The 11,157-nt window shown below is 34.7% G+C and overlaps 1 protein-coding gene across 1 annotated transcript; it reads left to right on the forward strand.

Moving 5' to 3' along the window:
- The first annotated feature begins 1,941 nt into the window (after positions 1-1,941).
- LOC123551879 (sex peptide receptor-like) lies at positions 1,942-5,908 on the forward strand. Its single transcript, XM_045341140.2, has 2 exons — positions 1,942-2,090; positions 2,387-5,908. The coding sequence occupies exon 2, from the start codon at positions 2,560-2,562 to the stop codon at positions 3,859-3,861; it is 1,302 nt and encodes a 433-aa protein (XP_045197075.2). The 5' UTR covers positions 1,942-2,090; positions 2,387-2,559; the 3' UTR covers positions 3,862-5,908.
- Positions 5,909-11,157: the final 5,249 nt, after the last annotated feature.

The raw sequence follows: 11,157 nt of genomic DNA on the forward strand, positions 1-11,157 counted from the left end.
TTATGACGCCATACTTTATGTCATACATTTATGACGTCACCGCTGAATCATAATTGAGCTAATTGAATTCGTTCGTAGAGATCAAAACGTGTTTTATATTTATTTTTTTGAAATGCTGTTTTCAACCGTTTGGCCCCGAAATAATTCGTATGTAATAGAACTGAAGTAGAATCTCTAATGTCACAATCATAGGGGGTGAAATGTAACAGCCAGCCATATTTTATTGTAGATTCATGTATAGGCGATTTCGCTATATGTTTATATAGCAATTGCTGTGGATCGTGTTAGAATAGTATATTATTCTAACACGATCCGCAGCAATTGCTATATAAACATATAGCGAAATCGCCTATACATGAATCTACGATAAAATATGGTTGGCTGTTACATTTCACCCCCTATGATTGTGACATAAGAAATTCTACTTCTGTTCTATCACATACGAATTATTTCAGGGCCAAACCATTGAAAACAACATTTCAAAAACAAAATTATGATAAATAATGTAGGACCGTAAAACACGTTTTGATCCCTACGAGCGTATTCAATTAGCTCAATTATGATTCAGAGGTGACGTCATAAATGTATGACATAAAGTATGACGTCATAATGATGTGACGTCATATAAAAGTTATGTTTGTAACTCGTAACACAAGGTCAACTTACCTAATTTGATTATTCTGTTGATAAGTAATTTGCGAGCTGTTAGATAACTAGTGTATGAATGCTTCTTAAAATTGTAATAACAAAGGAATAAATATCTATACGTTCTACTGGCTATGCAACACTTTCTAACCATGGGGGTAAATTGTAACTGCATATGACCCGAATGACGTATTACGCTGAAAATGTAGTACTGTAAAAAACGAATTATTTGCGTTGTTAGAATCGAAATAATAAATATGTTCCAATAATTTTATCAGTTAATAAAATATGGGCAGTCGTTCGGATGCGAATAATTAACCCACTCGTGCTACGCACTCGTGATTTAATTATTACGCATCCAAACTCCTGCCCATATTTTATTAACTGATAAAATATGGGAAAATATTTATTATTTCTTAAACAGTATTAACGTAAATTATATCCAAAGTACCAAAGGACACACAGTTATTCCAGCTAAAAAAATCTGCCATTTCAGAATTGTAATTCCATTCCTTGCTTTGATTAACAATATATAATTGCTATGAGAGGTGCAATTTCGATTTATTATCATCATAACCACGTATCAATGCAAGGGTTGCTAACAAACAGATTTTGTGGATGGAAGTCAAAATTTTGGCGTTCTTTTCCATAAAAATCCCGAAAAATGTCTATACCTGTGGCAGTTCAGAAACATTTTGTGTAATTTAATCTAGACTTCTATGCTTAAAGTGACATATCCAATAGATTAGACAATAAGAAGATAAAGGTACATTCTTTTACGTTTACGCTTTTACCCTTGACAATAAATTCAGAAAATGTAGGGTCATTCTCTTTAACCTTACATACTCCTTTCATTCTAGTATTCCAATATTTCGGTCAAACATGTAATAAACCCGTAAATACTTCCCTATTTTGCCCCTTGATAATCATTACAACAAACTTATATTTCTGTAAAATATCTTACACGTCTTTCTTCAATACATTTCGTATTTCAAACTGTTTTAATAAATAATACAAGCAGATCTGAACAATAAAGTACTGCAATTATTATTCGAATATTTTACAATTATTATACGAATATTTTACGACATCTGATTTTAATGTTTTCGTATTAAAAATGTACAACGAAATTACCATGTTAGCTGAAATATTAGTTAGTTATTGATATTGTCGATTTTCAAGGATATATATAATTATGATATCCATTAAGCTCTTTCGTACAGTTATCCGGCTACTACAAATATACGGAAGGAAAACACAATTACCTCTTTTAAACTGATAAAAATTTGAAAGTGCATGCATCCTTTTTGATCATGGATTACCGAGAAAACACTTAACATTTACGTAGCGGAAGTTGCATCTAAATTGAAAATTATAGTTGTTCTTTTCACTGCTGCGCCAAAAGGATCTGTTCGTGCATACGAATTGTTTTGATAAATTTGAAGGTATGAAATAATTTCTCTCTATTTTTATCGAAAACTATTGTTGATTAATGATAAATTTGGTTTTACTTCTATTTGTAAAATTGTAATACATGTTTGAAACTAAACACGTTTCATAACATTTATTTGTTTTGTCATATTCTCGCGAATCGTTATTTAAAAGTTTGCTTCGAATCAACATCGTATCGCCTCAAATAGCAATGTCCTGCAATGTATGTTATTGTTAATAATAACACTCTAAATGATAGTAACTATAGCATATCAAAATCACGTAAGAAGCACGATTTCTTCTTTTCCAGTGCGGACACAATTTCTTCAAGATTAGCGTGTTTGGTGTCACATAGCAGTCGTGCCTTTTCAAAGAATAAGAGCTGTTTGGAAGACTGTCAGTCTTATTTCACATACTTGACTGAAAACTTTCATTTCAACATATATTTCATAAACTCAAACGTACTGTGCTGAAAGGTATAAAATGGAAAACGTAACCAGAGACACCAGCGGAACGTTGATTACAAAAACCATGTCCACCAATGTACCTGCGGATACGATACACGTAAAATCCACATTACCAGTTGATATTTCTACAAATGGACACCTTTACTACTATAATTACACCTTTTATGAGTATGACTATGGAGACGAGTTACTGTATCCAAAATATGTATTTGAAAGCACGGTTTATTTGTGTGTCTGGAATATATTAGTCATAATCACATGTCTTATGAACATCATGGTTGTATCTATTTTGCTTCGTCGCAAAATGCGAAACACAACGAACTCGCTGCTTGCCGCGATTTCTGTTTCTGATTCAATGACTGGTTTAGTTTCGCTGCCTACATACAACCTGATATACTGGAGATACGAACAATACGACACATCTTATAATGATTATGAATATTTTGATTACGAGAACCAAACAATTGATAGTTACTTTGAAACAAATATCTTCAACTATGACATTGGGGAAGTGGAGGAACCAATAACTGGTATTGGGATGGATAAAAACCTTTGCCATGGATTTCTTATTTCAAAACATTTCTTGTCTCCTTCTTTCCACACTGTTTCAATATTTTTGACATTATATCTTGGAATTCAGAGATATGTGTGTGTAGCTTTCCCATTCAAATCGAAGCATATTTTTAGTGTAAGGAAAATAATTGTGTCCTTTGGGCTGATTTGCGCATTATCCCCAGTTCTTCATTTATATAACATTATTATTCGCCTAAGTACAGAATACGGACTTTGTGCTACTCTATATGAAGACACAAGCAGTTGCACAGGATATTGCATTTACATGTGGTTCAATGTGTTAATTGGTCATATTATACCATGTGTTATGCTTTTGATCTTCACAGTTCTATTCATTAGGCACTTGCAAATACGAGAAAGAAATCTTAGGGCAAAAGGTAGTCGTGCTTCACTAATGTCCAGGCGAATTAGTGAACATCGACGCATGTCAGTCATTGTAACTCTTATTGCTATTATATTTCTGATTGCAGAGTTGCCATATGGACTTTATATACTATATAACATTGCTCTGGAAACAGTAAATGCAAAAGGTGTTGAACGTACAGGCCTCGAAGCAAACAGAGCAGTTCGTATGTCTTATGAGATATTGCTTCTATTTTCTTTCAATGCAAATTTCTACATCTATGCCTTTCTCAATCCTAGATTTCGTGCATGTTTACACAGTACATTTGTCAGGCCAGTTCAGAAATTTATTTCTAGAGTCAAAAACAGCAAACAAAAAGAGGAAAACGGACACGAACTATAGTCACAAATAGAAAAAACTCCAACTAATCTCATAGACGTAAAGTCAAAAATTGCAACCCATTAGTGTAACATAAAAACGACGTCAAAATCAGTAGTTTACACATGATAAAAACGGGACGTCTAAATGCTATTATTTCATTTCAGGCATATTTTTGTTTTATGTTATATTATAAAAAAACAATGCATATTTATATTAAAGCATACATTTAAATGTAATAAAAACATTTTAACAGTACAGAATACCTTTTATAACATCTGAATGTTAAAGAACAGTTTTCTGTCTCGTAAGTTTGTGTTTCTTTATAACTGTGAGATTTCACCCACAATGTCAAGAATGGTTTCGTGTAAATAAACGGTAACGAAATAGAGTGTTTGCAATCAATTTCTTTAACAACACACATTATTAAACTTGAATTAGTGCGCGTTTATTTTTTTTTTTCATAATCATCTTGTATGACAGAGTTTTTGTTTTCAGATAGTAAAGACCGCGGTAAAAAATCTGTAATATACATATCAGACCTATCTATCATTGTAGGTATATTCATTGAATTTTGCCGTTATTGAATAAAAAAAAGACAATAAAACGCATATTGACGTTATTTTCTTTTGACGTTAGATTTTTTTAAAGTGTGACAATTTTAAGAACTCATCTGTAAATTAAATATCATCTTTGAAAGCATTTTCAAAATTAGACTTTCATTTACAGAGAAAAGTAAGCGAAATTGATCAAACTTGTTAAAATACAAAAAGGAAAACAGTTTTTTTTTTTTGTTATCGCAGTTTACAAAACATGGTTAATTTTTTTATATGTTTAATAATTGAAAACGTGACAATTTTAAGAACTTGTATTCCTGTAACTACAAACAAAGAAAAGGCTAAGGCTAATGTTAAGCTTAGCGTTGCTTATACAGATACTGTGAAAACAGCGAAGTAAAATAATCTGAAAATAGTTAGATTTTATCAGATAATTAATTTTTCTCAGCATTTTATAGCTCAACATGTCTTAATTTTGTATTATTTTAAGTGAAAATTACATAACTCAACGGCCGCGGAAATCACATCCATCTTGTTTTTTAACGTATTCACAACCGTCAAAATTATTTTCACAAACGTTATCACGTTCATTGACAAAGCATGCAAAATTTGCCGCAATTTCAGTCACTTAAAAATACTGTTTGTTTTAATATATTGTTACAAATTACATACACTTTTTCGTCAGTTTTTTCACGCAATTGGTGTTGTTTTTTCATATAACTGTGATTAAACGGTAACTTTTTTAATACTTTACTACAGTCTAGTTATTGCTGTATATTTTGATACTTTTTTCAAGAAAGTAGGATGAATAGTCATTAAAAACTTTACATTTATTTATATCACTTCAAAGAATTTTAGCATGGGTCGCAACTTTTGACGTTACGTCATAATAAGATAACAAGATAAAAGGTAAGGGTAGATTTCACGGGAGCACATAGCACCCAAAACACAGCCATAGAGTCATGCATCGCAAAGTAGGCTCACAACAAAAAGAAGCTGTTTCGGAAAAAATACTGTAAACGGGTTGCTTCAAAAATCCAACAACAAGTACATTATAAATATATGCAAAATACAGTAAAATGGGGATGGGGTGGTGAGGGGTAGATAAAAGGATCGGATGTTGGGGGAAGGTGGAGTAAGGAGCAAGCTTTTCTATATGAGAAAATCAAATATATTTATAGCATTTGTCCAAACGGATGTATGAGCGCGTTTCCCCATACTTATATAGTGCACATTTAAAATGCAAATCGTTATTCATGTGAATATATTTTCTGAGGAATCAAATAAAAATCGTTTTCGAGAGAAACGGAGTGGAAGTCGAAACTCAGACCTTCATTTTCATGACGTCATAATTTGATATGTTTCTGTGTATACGCCTATCTTATAACATAATTGCTTTGTTTATCAAAACATTTCTTTTTGGGTCTGTAACAAGATGTCAGTTCTAACAACTTCATCTTTTAATTTTCTGTGCCATCTAATAAAGCATATCATGAATAAAATTTGCAAGGAAATTCCTTTTTGCTGTTTCTGTTCATGAGAAAATAGACTAAAGTGTTAGAGGTAACCTTGGGGGTCAATAGCGAAGTGATTAGCAGCTTGGACTTATGGTGGCTGATTTCTGCCATCTCGTTCTGGCGTGTTGGCGCGTTTGCAGGGCGCCAGAACGCCAGGACGCCAGGACGACAATTATATGCGCCAAGACGACAAACAAGGCATTTGTCGTTCTGGCGGGGGCGCCAACACGCTAAATTGGGAAGTTGTCGTCCTGGCGTTCTGGCGTCTTAGCGCGTTTGCAGGGCGCCAAGACGCCAACACGCCAGGACGACAATTATACGCGCCAAGACGACAAAATCCATATTTGTCGTTTTGGCGCGTTCATTTGTCGTGTTGGCGTGTTGGCGCGTTGGCGTTTGCAGGGCGCCAAGACGCCAACACGCCAGGACGACAATAATATGCGCCAAGACGACAAAATCCATATTTGTCGTTTTGGCGTGTTGGCGCGTTGGCGGGGGCGCAAAGACGCCAACACGCCAAGACGACAAATGAACGCGCCAAGACGACAAAATACATATTTGTCGTTTTGGCGCGTTCATTTGTCGTCTTGGCGTGTTGGCGCGTTGGCGGGGGCGGGGGCGCCAAGACGCCAACACGCCAAGACGACAAATGAACGCGCCAAAACGACAAATATGGATTGTGTCGTCTTGGCGCGTATAATTGTCGTCCTGGCGTGTTGGCGTCTTGGCGCTCTGCAAACGCGCCAACACGCCAGAACGAGATGGCAGAAATCAGCCACCATATGGACTACAATGCTAGCGATCCAGTTTTGATTCCCTGGTCGCGGGAAATGACCGGGCAGGTGTCGGACAGTGTTCAGTGGCTAGTGTGTTACTTTTATAATTTACTGTCAGTTTCCAGCGGTATTGGTCTTGGAAGATAAATACGGCACATGTCGTGGGTTCAAATGGAAATGAGCAGCTCCGTCGCATTCATTTCAGGTGACTGCCAACGATAGATAAGACCCCTTTACATTTTTAACTTTGATTCAACTCTTTACACCCATTTTCAGAGCCATTCTCATCCATCAGAGGTTTATCAAAGTCCGAAGACTTATTTATCTGATTTATTTCTTTTTGTTTATTTCGTGAGCATGCGCACTCGTAATTACTACTGGGAGTGGTTTTAGCAAATGAACGTCTGCAATTATTCGGAACGCCGAACTGAAATTTTAAACAATCTGTTAACAACATGATTGGTGCCAATGCTTAAAGGCGATACTAATAAAGATTTATTTCTCCAATCGAATGTTAAGAAAACTTACTAAAATAAAGCATATGTCTTGTTATTCGGCGTCGGCCGACTTTGACTGGTTCGCGGAGATATATAGCAAAGCGTCGCAGACTGGCTGATATTTTCCGCCTTTAAACTAACCAAACTAAAAATATCGGCTAGATGTGCTATGGAACCGTCGTAAACCTCTCAGATGGAGATGATAGATCATGTTTATTATGAAATTGCAACTTCTTTGTTTATAATTGTATCACTTCAATATCTAATTCAGTATTACATCAATGAAATGGTATATAAAAGAAATGCTACTGATTGTACAGCCATTCATTATTAATTTACTTAGTATATATATAATACGTTTTAATCCATACACAGAGACAATGTGTTTTGTTACATTTCTTATCGGTTTGCGTAACCGTAAATTTACAACTGTTGTAATACGCATAAGCTTTGTAAGTGTGAGCTGCTTAAGCGAGCAAAGCATAATTATGTTTATATCAATGGCTTATTAGTTATCTAACATACCAGAAATGTATATCTGAAGTTACTGGATTTTTTGCAATTCAATTTGGTAAACTGATAAACATAATATAGCTGCAACAGTCGGGAAATACAAGAACGAATATCCATTAGGAATAGCCACATAACAAAATCGAAGCCTCCCCAAAATAAAACCTCAAGGCAGTGTGCGTATGGATGTACAAACGACAGACATATACACACCAATACATAAAGGTAGTAAAACCGATAAACAACTATATAAAGGAACACCGGTTAATTGTGCACAAAAAGTCAGTGTTTATATTTTCTAGAGCGGACAATAAAAATGAAGTAAAGTCTTTGACCCCTAATTGTGACTTTGACATATTAGATAGGGGTGTACAAATCAGACATAATCTAGTAATGGTGAATGTTTATACTGAGTTATATAAGATTCATACATTTATACAAAAGCTATAGCCGTAAAAAGTTAGAGTGGCCTTGACCTTTAATGATTTAGGGTCTATGTCTTGCATGCAGCACATTGTCTAGTTATAGTGAAAGTTTAGGCCAAAGTATTTCAATATCAATCCAATAATACAAAAGTTATAGCGTAGACAAGAAATGACGATAAATATTTTACCTCAGTGTGTGACTTGATCTTGCACACAGACACTGAAACGAACGAACGCTGGCGGGGCGTATGTTCTCCGTGACGATTTGATAAAAGACATTTTGTCTGAAATCATTCGTCCTCCCCCTCTGATTCATGCGGGGAAGTTGGCATTTGCAAAAAGACATTTTGTTTGAAATCATTGGCCCGCCACCTCTGATACATGCGGGGAAGTTGGCATTTGCAAAAAGACATTTTGTTTGAAATCATTGGCCCGCCACCTCTGATACATGTGGGGATGTTGTCAGTTATTTGAACAGGTGTTTACTGGTACAGAATCCAGGAACAATGTTTAGGTTAACTGCCCGACGTTACATAACTGAAAAACAGTTGAAAAACGGCATTATACCAAAAATCAAACAAACAAAAAATCCAGAATCTATTAAAGTAAATAATTAACCTATAATCGGTCTACAGATCGCGGGGTCGCGAGTTCGATCCTCGGGCGGGGCGTATGTTCTCCGTGACTATTTGATGAACGACATTGTGTCTGAAATCATTAGTCCTCCACCTCTGATTCATGTGGGGAAGTTGGCAGTTACTTGCGGAGAACAGGTTTGTACTGGTACAGAATCCAGGAACACTGGTTAGGTTAACTGCCCGCCGTTACATGACTGAAAAACGGCGTTAAACCCAAAACAAACAAACAAACAAACAATATAAAAGTCAGGTTTTTATCAACCTTGTTGTAGAAGCGTTTTTAGAGTTTTATGAAAATATAAAACCAAAGTAAACTTTGCCAAACATTTAATCTAAACAAAGTAGCTGGCTTCCTGGCTTAATGCATTTGTTACATAAGTAAGTAAATAAAATTTTCATAATTATGATATATCTCAACGAACTAAAACGTTTTATATAAAAAGTAAGTACACGTTCCTTTAAAATTCTAAATATTTTGCAAAATATCAAAATAACTATTTTGGGGGAAATAAAAATAAATCTAATTGTTATCATATTTTTCGTGAGGTTGATGAATGAACTTCAGCAAACAAAAAACGAGCCGCTTTCAAAGTCTATTGCAATTAGAGAAACTGTTAGCAAACAGCGTGGATCCTGACCAGACTTCGCGGAGGCGCAGGCTGGTCTGGATCCATGCTGGTCGCAAAGCCACTATGTTGGTATTCTCATGGCGCGGCTCAAATAGTGAGACTGATTAGCAGTTTACAAACTATGATAATATTTACAGCTTCATGTCTATTTCGATGATGATAAGTCTGTTGTATGAATTACAACTTGGTTTGAGTGTGCAGATTCCAGCGGGTTGGCGGAGTAAAGAACTTTTTCTCAGTTAGGATAGCGGTAGTCCTATTGAAGCAGGTTTGGACTAACCGCTCTAGCAAATAAAATGAGTTGTGAAATAGATTTTAAAAGATGTTGTGCGGGGTACATCCCATGTAGATTATTAAATTTTACAAAAAAAGAAATTAAATAATTTCCCGTGTCATTAGTTTTATTTCGCATGTAATATTATCAGTTGTAGAGATATATCAAAAAGAAGCAATAGTATCCGAATTGTTAGTTTTATTTAACAGGAGCTCCCATCGATAAATTCACCAAACATTTAAGGGAAAAACGGATTATCCTTATAAAGAATATAATCAGCATAATAACTGTATGCATAATAAATTTTGAATACGGCTTTAGTTTCTTTCATAGCAATACAGAGATATATGCGACAAGCGGTGTATGATTATTACAAGTTCTCAAAAATACGCATTTCCTGTCAAAAACCTGCCATAAATGTTGTTCAAGAAAAAAAGAGAGAGTGTAACTTCACCGTATGTCCACATGGCATATTATTCGTAAAAGCTCCATTAAATTACTTAGTCTAGCATTCTTTTTTAAAGTTAGCAAAATTTTTTTATTGAAATTGAAGTATTTAGATTGTCAGGCATTAGATTATGTGGTAAAGTAGAAAAACTGTATGTACTGACAGAAGACAAGTTGTTATTATCTATCTTGAATATATCTGGAATTATGACAGAAATTGTAACTGCCCAAAATATGTGTGTTACCGGAGTGTTCATACACTTTATCACAATATCTTTTTACTTGAGTTTTTGTAACAGGTAACATTACGTGAACAATTTAAATATATTAGTAGTGGTACAAGAGCTTGAATTAGCGAAGAAATGAGCTTGTCATCCTTGCTTATGTAATTCAGGAATGCAGGGTGGGCAAAACAATGACAAAATTCCAATAGCAAAAGCCACATTTAAAACACGCAACACTCAACATGTATTTATAAAACATAAAAGCTCCACATTGAAAAGGGAGCTTATGTCAATTTATACAAAAAGCGCACCGACTGACCGTATCTATAAACACAGAATAGATGAAACACATAAGTAACAGACAGACACGTGTACAAGCATATATTGAGAAGACCAACAACATGAGCGACCAGTGGTAAAACACTTTTATATTGCTGATCATCTATAGTGAGTGAGTGAGTTGGATTTAACGGCGAATCAACACAAAAAGCTCATATATCGCCGAGAAAAAAGTTATACTGATTAACTGAAATAAAACACCTAAACATTTATGTAAGAAAATAAGAATGAGTAAATCGGGTAAAAAGCTTATCCCTCAATCCTGTTAATATATTAAATATATATTTGTATATGATGCATATTTAGAAATAAGTATTGTTTAAACCAAACGGATATGACTTTAATCAGAACTGCAATATTTCGATCTCTTCAGATCGTTAAGCACATGTTGCGTTAATACACTTTTTCATTTTTCAGCGTGGATGGTTCCAAAATTCCCGCTTTAATAGTTTTCGCATTTGCTTAAATACCCTTTGGATATTATGTG

Source organism: Mercenaria mercenaria, chromosome 4 (assembly GCF_021730395.1).
Source record: "Mercenaria mercenaria strain notata chromosome 4, MADL_Memer_1, whole genome shotgun sequence".
Taxonomy (NCBI): Eukaryota; Metazoa; Mollusca; class Bivalvia; order Venerida; family Veneridae; genus Mercenaria; species Mercenaria mercenaria.

Excerpts from the sequence above, each read along its gene's own strand:
- LOC123551879 (XM_045341140.2), top strand. The coding sequence starts at position 2,560 with ATGGAAAACGTAACCAGAGACACCAGCGGAACGTTGATTACAAAAACC.